General features: G+C 40.1%; 1 protein-coding gene across 4 annotated transcripts in view; it reads left to right on the forward strand.

The window, feature by feature from the left end:
* BBS9 (Bardet-Biedl syndrome 9) overlaps positions 1–21,993 on the forward strand; it is a 409,368-nt gene that overhangs the window by 182,375 nt on the left and 205,000 nt on the right. For 3 of the 4 annotated variants that reach the window (XM_084782922.1, XM_084782920.1, XM_084782921.1), the window contains exons 13-17: positions 2,394–2,496; positions 4,365–4,469; positions 6,436–6,450; positions 14,930–15,070; positions 19,031–19,126. In XM_084782922.1, the coding sequence (XP_084639048.1) occupies positions 2,394–2,496; positions 4,365–4,469; positions 6,436–6,450; positions 14,930–15,070; positions 19,031–19,126 (460 nt within the window). The remainder of the gene's footprint in view (positions 1–2,393; positions 2,497–4,364; positions 4,470–6,435; positions 6,451–14,929; positions 15,071–19,030; positions 19,127–21,993) is intronic. The other variant, XM_084782923.1, reaches the window with a different exon arrangement.

The following is a 21,993-nucleotide window of genomic DNA, read 5'->3' on the forward strand; positions in this document are numbered from 1 at the left end:
AGGTTTTCACAGTAAAACAAACAAACAAACAAAAACCCTAAGAATATATTGTTTGTTTGTATGCTGTTGGTCATATGTATTCCCTTCAATAATTTTCTCCAAAACATATTACTTTGTGTCTCAAGACATTTTTATTTGGATTATTTTTAGGTTGTTTAGAAAACATCACTTAAAACCAATATATAACATTTACTGACTTTAATTTTATGCACATAATGTTTGTAGGTCAAGTATACACTTTTATATTAATATATTTTTATGATTGAGGGACAGATAGTGCATGCCTTTCACTTAGGAGACAGATCAAAACTAGGTTTCTTTATAATAAAGACATAATTGCATTATGTCGGCGAACAATGGCATGTGTCTACTTCACATAATAGAATTTAATGACCACGTTGGAGTGCTCTGTGCATAGAAGGCACACAAAAGGAAGAGCCCTTTCTAGCCAACTGCTGCTTCCAAGTTGTATTCCAGGGCTGCCTGAGGAGGTGCAGGAGTCTCAGCACTTGAGTCGGCCTCCGGACATTCTGAGTGACCCTATCTGGACTGGTGATAGTTGTTTATTAATAGTTAGATGACGTCATCTAACAGACAAAACCACAGAGAGAAGGTGCCCAATGTAGGTGATATTCATTATTTGATTCCCTCGCTGACACTTGTGGAACTAGTGAAGGTGCCCAGGTCTGATGTTGCTCCCGACACGCCTCCTCAGGAGAGACAGCTGCCCTGACCTCCTGTATCCACACTGTACGTAACTGTACAGCACACAGGGATCTGGAGCATCTTTGTAGACTTGGACAGCTGTACCCTTATGTAATTTTAGAAACTTTTGTTCCCCTTAAAAGAAGTGACTATAGCCATTAATTGTCCCTCTTTATCCCTTTTTAATTTGAAGCAACTGCTGATCTAGAAATTTTTGTAGTGGTGCCCGCTCTATTTATTTTATTGAACATTTAAATAAGGGATTTTTTTGGGGGGGGGGGGCTTCAAGATAGGGTTTCTCTTATGTTTTTATTGTGATATTTTTATTAACTCATGGAGGATTTTCTACAGTGTAGGTGATCATATTCACCTGTTTTCCTCCCTTTCTCCTCCCTGATACATGCTCACCTACACGCTCTGTCGCCTTTGGTTTTTATAAGTCACTGCATTCAGTTTGTGCTGCCCATGTCATATACTCATGGATGATGACCTGTCCACTGTCTCCTCCTGCCTCAGAGGTCATCAGCTGTCAGTTTCTCTTCAGGCAGGGGTGAGCCTTGTGAGCCTCCCGTGCCCTCCGCATTGGAGTGTTGACTGGTTTGATTTTAGTCAGGTCTTGTAGGCTTTGGACTTTTCAAACCTACTTCATTTGGGTTTCTTTAATGCTTATAACCTCCCTTCCAACCCACCTACCCTGGATAGGAAAGAAAAGAGGTTAATGGGAACAGGAGTAGTAGATCTTTCTAGACTCAGTTCCTCGGAGCGATTCCACTCTTTGTGGTCAGTGTTCCAGCAGACCCGTTAAACAGCAGAGCAGCAATTCAGCAGTGGTTACTGCAACTACAGCAGCTGGAATCTGGAGCTGCTGCCGGAACCCGGAACCCTGAAGTGTTCTCTGGAGTGCTTCTCTCTAGGAGCCTCTTGAAGTGGAGCAGTGAACAGCCAAACAATAGGAAAGGATGCCAAGACCAAAAAGAGCAACATCTTGTTTTGGGCTCATATATATATATATCCTCATAGTGTGTACTAGGTGTTTATCAGTTGGCAAAGACCAAACCCCTGCAAGAGGCAGTTCCTCTTCTAGTGGACAAACACCAGCGTATCCTCTCAAAAGTCTATTTCCAGCGGAAAAATACAACACACCCTCATATACCCCCACACTTGGGATCAAAACAAAAACATGTTTACATCTAGTGCAGGGTCTTATGCAGGTGACCATGCTTGCTGTGCACTCACGGGCACAGCAGTCCTTCCATGTCCAAAGACACTGACTTGCTCCAGTTCTCCCAGCGTTTGACTCTCAAAGTACTTTTGCCCCCTCTTTTGAGGTGGTTTTCTGGGTCTTGCATGGGAAGGGATTTATGCATTTTGTATAAATAGAATTATACTCTATGTGATTCTTTGTGGTTAGTTTTTTTTAACAGTATAATACTTTTCACAGTTTATGTGCCACTTCGTTTCTTTTTGCTGAATGCTCTTTTGTGATTTGGAGCACGCTTTGGTTGTCCATCAAAGTGGACAGCTGACTTATATCCACTCTTTAGCTAACCTGAATGTCCTGCTGGGAACTGTCGTACGGCAGCTACTCATGTTTTACCAGCCTTCCTGACTTACTTGTTAATGCTGTTTAGTTGGTTGTAGTAGCTTGTGATAAAGTGAAATTTTATTAATAATTTGTGTGTCCTTAGATTACCCTGCAGAATCGAGTGGTGTTGAAAAAAGCCAAATTATCAGTCTATGTGCAGCCACCGTTAGCGCTGAGCTGTGATCAGTTTACCTTTGACTTTGCAGGTAAGCTTCTTGTGTTGCCCGGCCTGCCGTTTACTGTGGGGTGAGGCTGTTCAACAGTGGGCTTATTTCACGGCTCTATTTCTTTTCTAAATAATAGCACTGAGATCTTCCTGGGAAATGGATGATGGCACGGCTTCACTGGAATTTCCCCTCCATGTGTCATGTGTGGATATTTGATGAGTGATTTTTAGATTATGAATATTTAAGTATATTCCTTAACTAGATGTGACTATAATATTCAAATACTATAATTTGTGAGGCTTTCTCTCCCTCTCTCTGTGTTGCTGCGGGCTGGAATTTCATATTTGATACATATTAGGTAAGAACTCTGCCAGCTGAGCTACATCTCCAGCCCTGGAAGTCTTTCTTTATTGGTGCTTCCCTACTGACCTCCCGTGATCTCCAGTATCACTTGAAGAGCGTGGGTTTTGGATTTGGCCCAGATTTGAATTCTAATTCCTATACAACTTGATGCATGATCTGGGTGAAATACTTTAGCACTAGTTAGATCCTGTTATTTTAACTGGTAAACGATGAATAATAACATCTATATGACAGGGTTGTTTTGAAAAATTTAAAAAAAATTTTCTTTTATGTGCATTGGTGTGGGGGTGTCAGATCCCTTCGAACTGGAATTACAGGCAGTTGTGAGCTCCCATGTGGGTGCTGGGAATTGTACCTGGGTCCTTCGGAAGAACAGTCAGTGCTCTTAACCACTGAGCCATCTCTCCAGCCCTGAAATTTTAATTAGAAAATGAAGCTATATAAATATAGTAATATATGAAATAGTAAACATAACATAAATGGTAATTATTAAGGGCTCTTTGTATAGAATCCTACTTGGTGGACCTCTTAAATCCATTAGTTGCCATTAGTCAGTTAAAATGATCTCATAGTCAACTTAAAACTTTCTTTTCTTTCTTCCTTGTTTTTGTTTTTGTTTTGAGATAGGGTCTCTCTGCATAGCCCTGGATGTCCTAGAACTCACTCTGTAGATACCGCTGGCCTTGAACTCTTTGAATTTTGGGTTCAAGGTGTGTGCCACCAAGCCTGGCTCCTTTTCCATTATAAATGATATTTTCAATTTATCTTTTTTTTTTTTTGCAAGTTTTAAAAATTTTATATTCAGGTGTCTTTACACATTCTCATTTTAATTTTTAACGTTTAACATTTGTGTTTGTGTGTGCACATGAATACACACACATATGTACATGCTATGGGTAGGAGATCAGAGGACAGCTTACAAGAGGGAGTTTTTTTCCTTCTACCACGTCAGTGCTGGCGTTAGAACTCAAGTGTGCCTTTACCAGCTGAGCCCTTCTTGTCCCATTTATCAGTCTAAACTATTCTGAAGAATCTCTGCCCTAGCTAAACTCTAGAAGCTCCGTAATAAAGGTTGGCAGTCTACACAGCAACCTAGGACAGCGGGATGGACTCCAAAGGAGCTGACATGTCATCCACATCCGCTTCCTTCAGACTTTGCTCGAGCCACTGCAGAGCACTGCTTGCCCCACACTCTGTGGTCCCTTTGTGTGTCCCCCATCTTCCCTGCCTGTTGACCCAAGTGAAGAGATGCAGGCTGGAGGAGTGTGTAGGAGGAGATGTAGGCTGGGTACCGTGTGTGGAGTCAGTTCCCGGCTCGGAATAGTGATGTAACCTTGGTCCTTACCTCTGTCTTGTTGTCACCTCATAGTTAAAAAACGGAGGTGATGATGGTACCTACTTTATAGCATTTCTGTGAAGATGCTAAGAGTGTCTATTTAAAGTGCTTATTAAAATACCCAACACGTAGTAAATGCTGTACACAGTTTGGTTATTAATGGTTGCCCCACTGCTTAACTTATGTGTCAATTTTGTGTTCCCTGTAGTACCAGATACGACCAGCATCGTAGCATTTTCCATCTACCTGAAGAGAAGTTATACACCATCTGAATTAGAAGGAAATGCTGTTGTGTCATATTTCAGACCGACAGGTAAAACACAGTGATTCCCTGCTTTATAAACCAAATTTAAATCACGGCTGCAGAGAGTGACTGAAAAGCTTTTCTTTCCACCTGCTGTTTACCATATCGGTTACTTTCATGTACTGACGGTGCTAATGACAGGTGCATTCATCTGATTTCTCATGTTGGTCCTCTCCTTCCACTTAGTAGCAAATATGATATGTTTTTATTAGCACTAGAAAACTGTTCTCTAGATCAGATTTCATTTATGTAAACTAAAAAACCTGGAATGAATTAGTGAAAAAAAACATAGTTTTTTTTAAAAAAAATAGTAATAACATTAAACCACGATTCAATTTTGATAGTTTTTTAACAACTAAATGAAACTTCTTACCTTCTATTACAGTATTAAGGACAGATCTGTTACATTTTCTTCTGGAGTCCTAGTCAGTTTTAATAGACTTAAATAATTTTAAAATTAGTGTATAAGATATTAGGTATCATTAGATTGCATTTAATAGGTGGGGTTAGGTTGTCGCTAGTCTAGGAGGGATTAACTTGGTATAAATGTGAACTCAGTTGATTTTGGTATGATAGTCTTTTCCTTTCCTGTGTAGTAATTATTTCATAGTAGCAGTTTGATGTCAGTTGGTTGTTAGTAAAGAAAAAATGTGTTTCAATGTAGTAGAGCTGGTAATCAGATATTCCAGCAATTTTATGTTTGTAATTTGAAAACATTTCTGGACAGCTTTCTTTTAAGGTTTTTTTCCAGCTAAAAACTATGTAGTTAAAAAAAAAAACAACAAAAAAACAGCTGCCAAAGTCTTTGTGTTTTTATGCTCAGTGTAGCTGACTTGGCTCCCCCATCTCTGTTAATTTTTTTCCCTTGGTGAATTTTCTTGCTTATTCATCGGCAGTTATTGATGCTCTGATAGAATTTCAAAATTTAGGTGTATATTTTAAAAATCTGGTTTTATTTACTTTGTGAATTACTTTGATTTACATTGTCTCAGTATTTTATTTTACCCAGAAGTGATCACTTTATCTGTTTCCCAAATTTTCAAAAATTGGGGCTGTGTAATCACTTTATGTTAATACAGATTGGACTTCATGAGAAGTGAAGATAGACCTTTTGATGGGTTCTGAGCAGCCCACCGAGGCTTGGGCTGTTGTTTTCGTTTTAAATTCAGAGACACAGAAGGGAGAAGTATTTTGCTGCTATGTCTTTTATTACTCGTGACTTCACACCCTAGTAATCAGCCACAGTGTTGCACAGAGATGGCTGGTGTCTTACTTGACACGATTCCTTCATTAATATTCAAGGACAAGTAGTGATACTGCTTGAAAATAAATAAAAAAGGAATGGCCAATCCCTTGTGGACAGACTGTTTAAGATGCATCCTAACAGTGTGAAATCAGCCAGTGGCCTTGTGGTTTATAAGGTTGCAGTCACCATTTTGGTCACATTTACTCTTTCATGTATAGAATTTAAAATACCATAAGTTATTGGTAAAAACAGGTCTAGACACTATTTGATTCAACGTTAGTTATAACTTAACATGAAAGCTATGCAAAATAAGAGCAAAAGACAAGACTCAGCACCCACGTGAGCATGATGCCAGAGTGGCATCTGCTGCAGTTACTTCATGGAGGAATAACTGGGAATATTAACATTGGGCTTTTGCATTTTCACTCAGCTTTTTCACTTAATATTCTTTATGTCGGTTGCATGTTGAATTTCTTTAAAACCACATTCACACTGGAGTAACATCCTGATAGACTTTTGAGGACAGAGGTACAAATAAACACATTATTGAATTTCATTTACTTAAGGTTTGCTCTTCAAATAAGGTTTTCGTTTTCTCAGGGAAATGTGGTACTCTTGAAAGTTTAAATCATATTTCAAACAGATGTGTATGACACGTGTAGCTTTGCCATGGATAACTAGTTGCATTCTTTCTCTCCTCTCCTCTTTTGCCTTGCTTCTAATGGATAGATCGAAATCCTGATGGTAAGTTAAAAGATAAAGAGGAAAATGAATTTCTAGGCTAAAATTTATTATTAAACTCAGTGGGCATTACACCACAAATGACACCTTTACATACGCTTACCTCGTAACAGACTTCTTTAGGCTGAGGCAATGTCTTAGCCTTGCCTGTTTCTACAGGGTTATCATTACAATTGAGGAGAAGGAGAAGACCAGAATGGCTTGTGTGTGTGTGTGTGTGTGTGTGTGTGTGTGTGTGTGTGTGGTCAGTGGGTGTATGTGCACGTGCGGGTGCAGAAGAGGCCTTGCTTCCCTGCAGCTGCAATTAGGTAGGTATGAACTGCCTGGTGTTGGGAGCTTAAGTTGAGTCCTTGGGAAGAGCAGTTTGTGCTCTTAACTGCGGAGCCGTCTCCCCAGCCCCAGCATGCCTTTTTTGAGAAACATCAAAAATGTCATTGGCAGGCCTGGAGAGATGGCTCAGTGGTTAAGAGCGCCGCCTGTTCTTCCAAAGGTCCTGAGTTCAATTCTCAGCAACCACATGGTGGCTCACAACCACCTGTAACGTGATCTGATGCTCCTCTTCTGGCCTTCAGGTATACAGGCAGGCACAACACTGTATACATAATAATAAATAAATAAATAATAAAAAATGTCATTGGCAAACTTGTGCCGAAAGTTGTTAGTACAGCTCAGCAATAGATTATTTTACCCCATTAAACAGTCGCAGAAAGCGCATGGCAATTAATTTGAAGTGTTCTTCTACATGCTCAGGTGGGCCTGTTCGTGTCTGATAAGAATGCCTCGTGCACTGCTATCCGACTGCCTCTTGCCTGTTCAGAACTCCTGGGAGACTGGGCAGGCCACGGAGAGCTTGCCCGAGTCAGTGTTGTCAGCCATTTAGCCACAGTACACACACGTGTGCTCAGTTAAGTGCGTTTCCTAGGTTTCCCAATAGGTGTGCGCTTGTTAAGGGTGGGGATAAGTGACTCATCTTTGAACTGTACAGTATCAGGGTACACAAGAGGCATTTAAGTGTCTCTTAATTTACTTTTCCCTTAAGATATATAGATTTAACACAGGAGGTTATCTTTAGTAAAGATAACCTTATTAAGACAATTTTAGATAATACTGTTGAACTAGTAATAATAAATAGATATAACTAAACCACTGTTGAAATAGCAGTGTTTGCTCACATAACCTTTCTTTCTTTCTTTCTTTCTTTCTTTCTTTCTTTCTTTCTTCCTTTCTTTCTTCTTTTATTAAGACAGGACAGTCCTATCTGCTCTTGAACTCACTGTGTAAACCAGGCCAGCTTCAAACTCCCACATATCTGCCTGCCTCTGCTTCCTGAGTGCTGGGAGTGAAGGCCTGGGCCACTGTCTCCACCTTACTCACACAGTCTTGATGATCCCGCAAACAGTTTGCGTCCCATAGCTTGTCATACCATGAGATCTGAAGGCAAACATGTTTATATGGGAAATGTCTTAATAATAGTGTAGATGCGTAGCTTAGGTATATGAATCTTACTTGATCAAATACTATTTATAGTCTAATTCTCAACAGTGTATGTAGCTGGTATAATTTAAATTTAAGGTTTGTAAACTACCGTATCCTTATTCAAGTGGTTAAGTTTGTTTATTTATTTATTACTTAATTAATTTATTTAGATTACAACTCAGTTGTTATCCCATCAGTTGTATCCTCCCATTCCTCTCTCCCTCCCGCTTTCACCCTATTCCCCTCCCCTAGGTCTATGACTGAGGGGGAACCCCTCCCCCACTATATGGTCATAGGTTATCAAGTGTCATCTGGGTAGCCTGCTTATTCTTTCTTTGAGTGCCACCAGGCCTCCCCACTAAGGGGAGGTGGTCAGATATGGGGCACCAGAGTTCATGTCTGAGTCAGTCCCTGCTCTCCACATAACTGTGGAGAATGTCCTGTCCATTGGCTAGATCAGAGTAGGGATTCGATGTTTACTATCAAGTGGTTAAGTTTCAAAGAGTCAGTAAAGGTTGTTGCAAAAAGGTATTTGCCCCTTTTATTGTAAGTTCAGCTCAGACCACGAGAAGTATAAAGCATGGAAATTTCATGTTTCAGTATAATGGTAACAATACTTTTTTGATATGGTTTAAACTATCATGAAACAGGATGGAGCGGAGTTGAAGTGGTCAACGGTATCCGGTAGCCGCAGCCCCGACCTGCAGCCGCTCAGCTCTCGTTCTCACACAGATCTCATGCTTCCGTGTCGTCATCATCTCTGCTTGGGCTGTGTTTCAGATGAGCAGTTCTGATCTCATGTCCCATAAGAGTTAGCCTCCACTATTTCTGCATTAAAGTTACATTCCACGGGCAGAGTAAACTATGGCTGCAGACGATGCACGATGTGTCACCAGTCACTACCAGGGGGCTCAGGGAATTCTGGCTACCAGGCTTGGCTGCTGCTTTGAGGCCCCTTGTTTACAATAAGAAATGACTCCAGAAACCCCAGAAAGAGTTCGCAGGTCTTTTATAGAAATGTAATGTATAGATGTGGCTGTCATATCTATATATACACACACTCCCCCCCCCCCCCATTTTCAAGCACTTTTTGGCTTCCTGTTTGAAAGTGATCCTGGCCTGGTGTGTGTGCCAGGTGTAATTAGAATTCTCATATTGGAAAAATTGCTCATTCAGGAGTAGTTTTAATGTAAATTTTCTCTGATAGATAAATGATTTAGTGATTAATTGCACTGTAGTAGTTGCTACTATCCATTTCCTCCAGCGGGTTATGGGAAGGGAAGCGTATGACAGAGGGGTGATTATATTTGCTTAAAAATTCAAAATGCTATGCAGCAAAGTCAGGCTGCTAAATGACTAGATTGATATAGGAATCAATGAATGATGACCTTTTCTTTTCTCTCAGCTTAAATTCCAGAGTAGAGTTGAGTTAGCCAGCTACACAGACAGGTTTTTTCTTTCTTTCTTTCTTTCTTTCTTTCTTTCTTTCTTTCTTTCTTTCTTTCTTTCTTTCTTCCAGAGGCGTAGAGGAAGTGTCACTGTGGCGCTGAGAGTTAGGGCCAATTAGGCTTTTAAAACCAGATTCAAAACTGTTCCAAGAACAACACTGAAAAAAAATCTTTATTTTAATTTTTCTTTTTCTTTTTTTCTTGGAGTAGGGTTTCATGTGGCCCAGGTTGGTCTCAAAGTTGCTTTGTAACTAAGGATGACCTTGAGATTATCCCTTCTACCTCTAAATTCCCAGATCTGGGATCACAGTATGTGCCGCCATCACACAAGGCTTGCAAAGTCTATTAATACATGTGATTTTTTTCCTTTAAAACTCCCTTTTTTTGATGGTATGGATGTTTCCCCTGTATGTATGCATGTACACCATGCCTGTGCCTGCTGCCCAGGGAGAGGAGAAGAGGCACCGCAGCCCTCGGACTGGAGTTGCAGAGGATGCGGCTCACCCTGTGAGTGCTAGAGGCAAACATGGGTCCTCTACAAGATCAAGTTCTCTTAGCCACAGAGCCATCTTTCCAGCCCCGCTTTTTTCTTTATTACAAATGTGTACACACACACACACACACACACACACACACACACACACACACACACACAGATACACATACACAAACACACATATACACATACAGAGAGACATACAGACACACAGACACCCAAATACACAGACACACACATACACAAACATGCATGCATATACAGAGAGACATACAGACACAAACATACACACATACACACACAGACACAAACACACATATGCTCACATACACATACATACAGTTACACAATAGACACATATAGATAGACACACAGATACATAAACATACATACACAGAGAGACATACAGACACACAGACATACACATACACACTACACATTCAGAGACACACACAGACACACAGACACAAACACATAGACACACACATACATACAAGATGCACACATACAGTTACATACTCATACACAGAGACATACTCAGATATGTACCCACAAACACACACAGATACACATATACACAGAGACACTTAGATACATACCCATAAACACACACAGACACACATATACACACAAGACACACACACACAGTTACACACACAGAGACACACATATATATACACACAAAGACACACACACATACACAGAGACACACTCACACACCTTTGTGAGGCTTTAGTCCATATTCACTGATATAGTTATACCAGAAGAACAATGCCTGAGAGTGCATTTGCACTAGCCGTGCCTTAGGAGGACCTCACCTCTGGTGATGCTCCTGTCTGCTACACGCTATAGACTGTTACTGAGGTGCTGGGAGTTTACTTGGGCAGGGGTGCTACACAGTAGCAGCGTTCTAGCTTTCTCCCAACTGCATGGTCTTGTTAATCTAGTTTCTAAAAAATTTCATTTTTTTCCTTAGTGGCAAATAATTTCAAGTTGTCACCATTTAAAAAATAGCCATAATCAGTTTCTTCAATAAGAGTGTCACATTTTTTCAAATAATTTTTTCCAAATGTCCTATGGAACAGGCTTATAGTTCCCAGAGTAAAGCAGAAATTCTGGAGACCTTTTATAAACCTCAGCTCCTGTAGACATTGCCCTGGCGTGTCACATTGCCACTGGCCTCAGCGACACGTGAATTCTATTATGATGTATTTTCCCTCTTGAGCTAGCTAGTGTTGACAATCTGTTTGTTTTCATTTCTTTTTCTTTTTGAAAAATATTTTTATTTTTGTTTTATTCGTATGAGTGTTCTGCCGAATATGTCTGGGCACCACACGCATGCAGTGCCTGAGGAGACCAGAGAGGGCGCCAGACTCCCTGGGACTGGATTCACACACACACACACACACACACACACACACACACACACACACACACACACGTGTGAACTACAGTGTGGGTGCTGGTAACTGAGGCCAAGGCCTCTGGAGGAAGTGGCCAGACCTCTTCTCCACGGAGCCAGCTCTTAGCTTGTTTCCGCTTTGGAGCCCTACATTCGCACCAGTTTCTTCAGTGTTGCTGATTGTTCCTAATTTTTAAATCATGAGTACATGGACCTGGTGCAAATGGTGGAGAGGCCAGGATACAGTTTTTGAAAAAAATTGTTTGAACACTGAACTTAAAATGTAGTTGAAAGTGTGTATGAGCACCGATGGTGCAGAGTTAGGACGAACTGGGCTTTTTAAACCAAGGTCAAGAGTGTTCCAAGAGCAATACTGAAAAAGCCTTTATTTAATTTTTCTTTTGTTTCTCTTGAAGCAAGGTTTCATGTATTTGGTTTAAACAGTTAGCTTAGAATTTAATTGAACGTATGGATAAGACAGCTTCCTCTGTGTATAAAGTAGTCCGAATTAAAACATTTTTCTTGTATTAGTCATTTAAAGGCAAATCGATAGAAGCAAGTTTTGTTCTTTCCACACTGTACCTATTAACCAGGGTTGTAACTTATTTATTATAATAGAAACCCACTTAAGCCTTCATTTTTAGAATCTGGGGATGCATGTACTATAAGGAAATTTCCTTAAGTTAGCAAAGGAGCACTTTGTAATTTTTTACGTGTGTGGCAGAATTGATAGCTGTGGCTTGAAAAGTATCTTAGATCGTATTACTATAATATTTTGATTCAAAACATTTCATCATTATTAAGTACAAATGCATGTGCCCCCTAAACTCCTCACAGAACGTCAGGAAGTGATACCCAGGGGCCTTTCTGAAGAAACACCAGTTATAATTCGCATCTAGGACTCCAGAAGTGACTTTAACATCTGTTGTTTATGAACAAAATCTGAGCTAGGTAGGAGTTGATGGGTAATGGATTATGTTGAGGAGAATGGCAGGTATGTCCCGCATGATCTGAAAAAGCACTTAATTGCCTCCTTCATCAGTAGGCTCAGCATCCCTGATGCTCTCTCACTGTCCTCGCAGGAAAGAGGACAGAAAAGCACCCCCCATCTTCAGTGGGGATCGAGCCACACAACACAGACATCTTGGCAAAATATACTTCTAATTTCAAGGCTCTTGCTTGGGTCATGTAGCCATATTTTAACTGCTTCTGTTTTTCCTATATGTAAGCACTCACTGACTCAGCTACAGAGAAATGAAGAAATTAGTGTGTGAACCATCAAGCAGAGTATATATTTGATTTTTTTTTGCTTCTGTCAGTACTAAGATATAGATATCTATATTTTTGCTCCTATCTTTCATGTTATTGTGTCAAAAACAGAATCATAGAAGGAGAAGAGAGCAAGCTTAATGTTGAAGTACTGATTTTAGATTTATAGTAGCCTTATAAATTTAGCTTCATTATTTGTACAATACAGAAGAGTGATTTAAAATAATTTAGAGAATTACATTATTCAACATTGCTATGTAATTCAATTACCTGCTTAGCTATAACCGTATGAATGCTGACTCAGCTTGAAAAATTAGACCTTAAAATTATAATGTGAAATTAATTTCTTGATAAGACCTAATTCTACTAAAAGTAACATTTTTAACATTAATGTGTAAAACTGTCGTGAGCTTCAGAAGAGCGCATACACTTTGTACTCTTGTCCTTTTAGTCATAATTTAGTAAGAACAGCTAATAGAATAAGTGAAAATAGCCAAGGGTTTAGCATACCTTAGGTTGATCAGTTTGAGGTCCAATAATGCAGAGTCTCACAGAACCTTTGCTCACTTTAACTGATAGTCATAGGTTAAGATAGGGGCTTTGAAAACCTTAAAGAATTGTCCCAATAATCCGATGGCTTTTATGCTTTCCAAATAGGCTTGTTTTTAAAAATATGCTGCTTAACGTAGACCTCCCGTTTATGCTCTTAATTCTCTTAAAAATATTTTTATCAATTCTTTAAGAATTTCATACAATGTCCTTGGATTATATTCATTAGCACCCTCCCCTCAGCCCTCCCAGAGCCTCCGCTTCCTGCCCACGCCACCTCTACGTGGTCTCCTCTTTTTGACATCTCCAGCCCCAAATTAAAAATAAATTTTTTAAGCAAAGAAGACTGTCTCACAGCAGACATCCTGTCGGTGGGTTTTCAGTCTTCCCACTCCCTCTCTGTGGTGTTTCCTAATCCCCTACACGGAGGGGTTGTGTTGTCAGTGTATCAGTCCAGGGCAGGTACCCGATGCTCATCGTCCTTTGCATCTTCCCAAGCTGTGGCTTCCTCTAATGATCTCCATCCACTGCGAAAGGCAGCGTCATTGAGGCGGGTGAGAGCTACACCGCCCCGTGGGAATAAGGATGAATAGTGCACACTAGTTTGGAAAAATGGCATCAGTAGTTTCTCCAGCTTTCATGACCTTACCAGGCACAGGTACAGGTTGGTTTATAGTACCAGGCGTGAGTTCCTTCCTGCTGAGCAGGCCTCAGGCCCAGCTAGATAGCTGTGGCATCCCCAGCAGTAAGTGCCAATGTTGTACCTTCTAGAATATCTTCCCAGTCTGCTCGTTGATGTGGCTAATAGGCATCACATCTGGGTAGGACTCTCGTTGCTTTTCTCCCGTGGCAGCTTGCATTGCTCCATCCCATACTGGAAGACCTAGTTCAGGGAGGAGCCAGCCTTCTAGGTCACTTCCAGCTCTGTTCCTCCAAGTCCTGTGTCTGGGAGACAAGCAGGGCAGTGTCAATAGTGTGTGCGTGTGTGTGTGTGTGTGTGTGTGTGTGTGTGTGTGTGTGTGTGTGTGTGTGTGTTTATTATTTTTTGGCAGGGTGAAGGGGGTCTCTTGGGCTACCATGACCAACAAAGTTGAAATGTTTCCCATGCCAGGCATTTAGAGTTTTGATAGTCTATGTTTTGTGGGGAACATTTGTCACCACAACTGGTGTAAAGTCAAGTAAAATTATGTATGCATACAAATACTTTCTATTTATATGTAATTTTAATTGAACTTAAGATGATATGATTCTCTATGGCCTTTTCAAGCATCCTTAGTGCTGTTTATCCCTCCTCTCCCTGTTCCTCCCCACGCTGTTTTTCCTATTTCTCCCTTTATAGCAACTGTGTTGTGGTGTTTCCTTTTCTAGAGCCTCGTTCCCCTCGATACTGTGTGCCCCCCCCCCCCGTATCTGCAGTTACTTTCGGCTGTGTATTCACATTGAAAGATTCAGAGCTAGGGTCCACAATAAGAGAAAATGTAATTTTTGTCTTTCTGGGTTGTCTCACTCAGTATAACATTTTTTATTTCAGTTCATTTACTCTCTGTCTCTTTCTGTCTCTCTCCGTCTGTCTTTCTCCCTCCCTCCTTCCTTCCCTCCCTCCCTCCTTTCCTCTTCCACCCCTTCCTCTCTTCCTTTCTTCCTCTCCATTCCTTTCCCCTCTCCCTTCCCCTCCCCTCTTTCATACTAAAAAAACCAAATTGGAACTAGTATATACTAGTTATTTGACTTAAGCTAAACCAAGTTAGGCAGCAAACTTACTAGCACTTCTGCTCAGACTACACATTATTTCTTCCCAAATTGTCAAATTTAGATCTAAATTTTTTTTTTTTGTAATTTCAGGTATTCCTCGGGTTATCCAATGTAAATTTAGACTTCCTCTGAAACTAATTTGCCTACCAGGTCAGCCTTCAAAAACTGCGAGCCACAAACTAACTGTTGACACCAACAAACCTCCTGTCAGTCTGCTCAGCCTCTTCCCAGGTAGGACTTCGGAAGTAACCTGCCTGTGAGCTGTGTTGGGGCTTCCACGTGGACGCCTCCAATGGCAGGTCATAGAGGGGATTATCAGTAGCTGTGGGGTCAAGATACTAAAATGCCTTGGGGACCTTCCGGTCTTAGGGTCCTGTTCAAAGGTAAGCAGCTTATGCCAGTAAGGTGATAAGACACACCTTTTACGTTTTATTAGCATTTAAAAAATAACCATTACTTCGCTTCAGGGTACAGATATAAAAATATCAAATGTTTCCTTTCTAGGTTGGAAGTTTGGGCTTGAAATATAAATATTTATTGTTCAGTGTTACTGTAGACCACTGGTTCTCAACCTTCCTAATGCTATGACCCTTTAATACAGCTCCTCATGTTGTGGTGACCCCAACCACAAAACTATTTTTGCTGCTACTTCATAATTGTGATTTTGCTACTGTTATGAATTGTAAATATGTAAATAGTAAATATGCAAATATCTGTGTTTCCAATGGCCTTAGGTGACCCCAGTGAAGGGGTCATTGACCACCTTAGGGGTCGTGACCCACAGGTTGAGAACCTGTGCGGTAGACCTTTGGCTGTGTCCCGTTGTAAGAGTATTGGTCATCTTTACCGTCACTTTTAAGGTTGCCTCATGGGCGTTTGCTCCTCAGGGCTGTGCCTTCTACTGCAGCTGGAGGAGCAAATGGTGCTGGCTGTTTAGTGGGCATTCCCTCCTTGGGTTTGAGCACCACAGAGTTGGGGTGATTGGTGAGGGAGAGCCCATCTGTGGCTGTTACTTTGGGGACATTAAAGCTTAAAGCTTGAGTAGAAAACTGCAGCTCCGATTAGATAAAATGGCATTGTAGTCAAGGTTTGGAATAGAGCAATCCACTTTCTTTTTTCTAATTGAAAAAATTTCAAACAATATATTTTGAGCACGCTTTTCCTTTCTCCCACTTTCTTCCCGATTCTCCCCAACACCCTAGCCATGCAACTTTATGTTCTTATTTTCTTCCCCCTGCAAAAATCCACGAAACCACAGAAGCTGAAGGGCCCTCTACCCCCCAGAAAAAAAGGCCATCATAGAATTCTTTGTGTTTATCAACTACTGGACATGGGGACGTCCCTGGAGTGTAGCTAATATACCCAATGACACAATGACACACCATTGGACAAAACCGATTTTCCTGTGGTCAGCAGTTACCAGCTGCAAATAGTTTCTTGGTTGTGGTGGGGAGCTCATGTGTGCTTCCCTCGTCAGCACTGGGACCGTGTGTGGCTTGAGCCTGTGCTGGCCCTGTCCATGCCGCCACCCGCTCTGTGAGCTCATGTGAGCATCAGGCCTGTTGTTCTTGAAGACACCGTTTCCTTGGCGTCATCCCTCCCCCCCACCCCCCTCCCCCCACCCCCCTCCCCCCAGGCTCCTGTAATCTTTTGACTTTCTCTTCGGCTCTGTCCACTTTCTTAGAAATGACATGGAATTAAAAGAAAACATCCTGAGAGTTGAATAGCCGTTTGAAGTACTTTATTAAAAATGAGCCATGCTCACTGTGAGGTGTATCCTTATTCTTGTGTTTGAGGAGTAGCATTTAGAATCCAGACTATTTCCCACAGAATTTGTAGTAAGGCATTCCTTTTTGTTATTATATGAAATGTTTTCAGTTTATTATTCATTAAGAGTAGGGCTTATTTATTTGTTTCAGTTCTTATTTTGAGACAGGGTCTCAAATAATAGGTATCTCTGGCTCTTCTAGAACTTACTGTGTACAGTAGACTGGCCTTGAACTTAGAATTCAGAGAGATTTCCCTGCCTCTGCCTCCTGAGTGCTGAGATTAAAGGCTTGCATCACCATGCCCCAGCCAGGAGACAGGCTGTAAAGCTTTATTTATATGTGACTATGGAAAAAAAATCTCTAAAATGAAGTTAAAAAAATCATTCAGGTCTTAATTTTGAAGTGAGCATGTGCACACATAGTAATTTTTTGTGGTTTCCTTCCTATTTTCTTCCTTTCTCGATTTTTCGTAAGAAAGTTGGACTGTAAAAGTGCCTAAGGAGCCACTCCTTTTGCATCACCTTGCCTAAATTGATTATTTTCTTGGGTTGCAGAAACTTCCATGGACATGTAGTTGGAAATTATATGTTAAACAATAACAATTTTTTGATGCTGTTGATGATGTTTAAATACTGGATTCTGAGAAGCTGACTTTTATTGGCATAAACAGAGCTCAACTAGAGATTGAATAAAATATAGGTCATTGCCCAGGGGTTTATCTTGGTAAGATGCAGCATAGACTACATATTTACAGAGCTTAGTGGACCCCACTTTCCTACTGCTTAGGAGCCTATTCTGTTGACATTATAGGAGTGTAATCCTGGCAGCATTTTACTTGCTTTAAAAACAGCACTCAGTGACAAATTAAGAGATATTTCCCCCAAGATTGTATATACGTAATATGCATTTTTATCTTAAATCCAATAAACATGATGGAATCATGTCAATTCTTAAAGTGAATTTCACATTAACATCAGTGTATAAAGGCTCTTTTTTTAAATCAACATTAGATGCAATGGCTGTTTCAAATCTATATATTCTACCAAAAGAAATAGATTAATAGCTTCATATAAAAGAAATAACTTTAAATCTGTCTCTCTTCCTAATTGTTTATTTACTTCTTTATGAAGAAATGTAGGGCACATGTGAAGTGGTTTAACTTTTATTACAAATATATGGGAAGTTTAAAAAATATAGATAAGTCCACCCAGGAACCTGCTAATAGTTCCACTGTCTAAAAGTGCATACATCTGTTTCTGTACTTTCCTTTAATATAACTAAAACAAGTTTTGTAGGCTTTTACACTTTCCCTAAAGATTTTATTTCATACTGTTTAGAAACATTTTTGTAGACCACAGATATTTTCATTGTGACTTTAGTTGTTGCATGATGTTTTATAAATAGATACCATGAAATCATCCGACTTGTATTCTATTTTTAGATATTTATATTGTATTCCTGTGATAATACTCTTGCAAAAATATTTCAAATTTATGATCATTTCTTAGATAAAGATCTGAAAGTGGAGTTGGTAGCTTAAAGGTTTAGAATACCTTAAAAGCATTTGAAATATAGTATAAAGTTGATTTTTTTAAGGGTCAGACTGCGTTATACAATTTTTCTCAACTCAGTGAATGTAAACATTTTGAGCATGGTTGGTTGCAGGTGAGGCTAATTTAGGAAGTTTGAAGGATAGATGTATTAAGTGTTCTTGGACTTAATGATATTTTAAATTTGTAATGGGATTATTGGAATGCAATAGCTTTATAATATGGGAAGTATCTATATTTAGCTAGCTCTCAGAACCTTCCCATAGGGACCACTTGGTTTTGTTTGTTTGTTTTGTTTTAGTTTGGGCATGAATATAAACAAAAACCTTTTTAAATTCTTCAAGTTGTACCTCAACCATCTATTCTGACACTTGTGTATTTTTGTCTGTGGTTCCTGCTAACCTCAGACTCTTTCCCCACCTCTGTCTTTTTGGGGATAGAGTCTCCATAGTGCAGGCCGGCCTCCCACCAGATTCCCTCCTGGTCTATAATGGGATCACTGGTATACACCACCATGCCCAGTGATGGTCTTCTCAAGTTGGGTCAGACGCCTGCAAATCCCAGGTCCTTTACTTGCTTTCTGGAGTGACATTTCCCCTAGGTTTATTCTGTGAGTGTTCAGCCTCACACCTGGGCTCATCTACGGGGGGAAAAAGGGGGAAAAAAAAAAAAAAAGAAAATAAGATCGTTCCAGTGTGAGCTTATGGGGCAGACACTTGAGCAATTGGAAGCTGCATGGGAATCAGCCAATACAGTTCATACATGCATTTTGAATACTAATAATGTAAAACATACCCAATTAAGCTTTCCATTTGAAATATTAGTGTTTATTTGTGATTATGCAGATGAGTATTTTCCCCTTTTCTTTATAGACTTTGCCAATCAGTCAGACGATGATCAGGCGAATGTAATGGGTTTTCGTCTCCTAGGAGGCTCTCGAGTTACTCTTCTTGCTTCCAGAACGTCTCGTAAGTAAAACTGTGCTGTTCCTGTTGGTGACGTAGTCCTTCTAGGACACTGCACCACACCGAGAACTTTGCAAAGGGTGCAGATGGTGTCTGGCTAGGTATGACAGACAAGAGCCATGTACATAGGAGGTGAGGAGCCATGCACCTAGGATATGAGGAGCCATGCACCTAGGATGTGAGGAGCCATGCACCTAGGATGTGAGGAGCCATGCACATAGGATGTGAGGAGCCATGCACCTAGATGTGAGGAGCCATGCACCTAGGATATGAACCTGTTTTCTTGACATTATAGGAGTGTAATCCTGGCAGCATTTTACTTGCTTTAAAAACAGCACTCAGTGACAAATTAAAAGGTATTTCCCCCCAAGATTGTATGCAAATATATATTTTTATTTTAAATCCAATGAACATGATGGAATCATGCTTAAAGTGAATTTTGCATCAGCATTGGTGTATAAAGGCTCTTTTTGTTGACATTAGATGCACTGAATGTTTCAAATCTCCATGTTACAGACATGTAGCTTTGGTTTTGAGGATGAAGAGGGCTTGAAAGGAATTTTTAAAATTTAAAATGGTTTAAAGACACATACGCAGTGATCTAGGTTTTAAGAACTCTTAAAAACTAGAGTTAGTTTTCTTTTTTGCATGTGTCTGTATATATTTATATTTTATGCTTCTTGAGACAGGGTCCCCATATGCAATCCATCCTGGGTTTGAGCTTGTGAGGCTTCTGCCTCAGCCTCCCTCATGCTTGGAGTTCAGGCATATTTTACTATGAGCAACTTAAAAAATGGTATATCTATCTGTCTATCTATCTATCTATCTATCTATCTATCTATCATCTATCTAATATATTTATCATCTATGTGTATATCTATATTTATCTTTATATCCATATTTGACATTTATTAATTAAGATTTTTATTATTGTAATAAAACATCCAGACCAAAAGTAATTTAGGGAGGAAATGGTTTATAACTCTTAATTCATACTCCATCTCTGAGGGGCTGTAAGGCAGGAACTCAAGACAGGATTCTGGAAGCCAGAATTGAAATAGGCCACAGAGGACTGATGTTTTCTGACTTGCATCCATGCCTTGATCAGTTTGATTTATTGTATACTCAGCACCACCTACCTAGGGGTGGCACTGTCCCTCATGGGCTAGGCCTCCCACAACAATCATTAATCAAGAAAATGCCCTCAGACTTGCCCACAGACAGTCTGTATAAAGGCATTTTCTCAACTGAGGTTCCTTTTCCCAGATAACTGTAGAGTGTGTTAAGTTGACAAAACAAACAAATAAACAAACACAAACAAACAACAAAACCAAAACTATTCAGGACAGACATTGGCAGAAATGAATATGAAGTGAAGGAATTTTTGCTGAGACTAATATCAGATAGAAATGCAGTAATTATACAGCCAAGCTTGAATTCCAGTTTAAATATGTGTAGAAAAATATTAATTCAGAAAATGGCTGTTCTGGCAAAAGATTACATCCAAAGACCTTCTAGGTCTATGTGATGGGGCTGGAATACAAACACACCTTTAATCCAGGAGACAGAGGCAAACAGATCTGAAATCAAGGCCAGCCTGGTATAAAGCAAGTATCAGGTAAAGAAAAGCTTAGGTCCAGGCATGGTGAGTCACGCCTTTAATCCCAAACAAAAGTAAAGTTAGCTAGTAGAAGGAATCACCCATGTTTTAAAATGATCTCTAATGGAGTCCAGAAAGGGTGACAAATCAGAGAGTAGATGGGATAGGAGATGCCCAACTCTCACGAGAAGAGGGAGGAAAAGGAAGCTACTTAAGAGGCAGTTTTTCAGAGAGAGGAGGCAGTTTTACCAGGACAGTAATAGAGAGATGGGTTGCAGAGAGAGAGAACTCAGGTGAAGATGGACCGAGCCAGAAAATGAGAAGAAGCCAGAAGATTAGAGCAGATTGCTAAATTAGTTTGAGGCCAAGCAGAGAAATTCCCGGCCGAAAGAGAAGCCAGATTAAATAAGTCAGCTGAGAGAGGAGTTTGAGCCAGAACAGCTGAGTTGAACCAGCCAGCCCAGTGCTCAGAAAGAACAAGTAAGGGTGAACTTTTTAGCAGTAAGTATCAGAGGCTGAAAACTTGTTCTAGGCCCAGGTTAGATTGAACGGAGGCTAGAAGCTTCCAGAACTAGGCCTAGGTTAGCAGAAGGGGGCAATAAGCTTCTGAGGCAGCAATTGAAGAAGGAAAATAAAAGTTCCTTTTACAAATATACCTCATTAATTTGGCTGCTTCATATGAAAAAAGTAGTTGATTTTAAACTTTTTAATTCTGTATTTACTACACTATACTCACTTTTAATACATACTTTCATACATATAAACACGATAATGACAAGTGTTTCTTTAGAATAACACGTGTGTGTGTGTGTGTGTGTGTTATACATTAAAATAGTTTGAATACATACTACTTTAGGAAATCTGGAGTTTTGTGGGTAGGGATTTGACTGAATGGTAGGGTGCTTGCCTTGGGTTTGATGTCCAGGGCTGAAGAGTTTAAAAGCTATCCTGTAGCTTTAGCAGTAGGCTTGCCCGTTGCACTGCCTCCAGCTGCAGTTGCGCTTGGCTGTCTTGCAGTAACAGAGCGAATGACATGAAAACAGTCTTTTTTGAAACAAAAGGTTTTAGCAGGAACATACTTCCTGTTATTGAAATTGACTATGCAGCTACAGCTAAGATCATATAAGCTTCTAGAATATGTAGATCGCTAACTGGTGAAATAAACCTGGATGCAAGTAGATATTCTAGAGTAAAGCGCAAAAAGAATTACCTTGAAAAAAGAGAATTTTATATGTCTGTGTGATGAGTTGTGACTGTAGTCATTACACGG

Source organism: Acomys minous (assembly GCF_964271855.1).
Source record: "Acomys minous genome assembly, chromosome: 5".
In the NCBI taxonomy this organism is placed as follows: Eukaryota; Metazoa; Chordata; class Mammalia; order Rodentia; family Muridae; genus Acomys; species Acomys minous.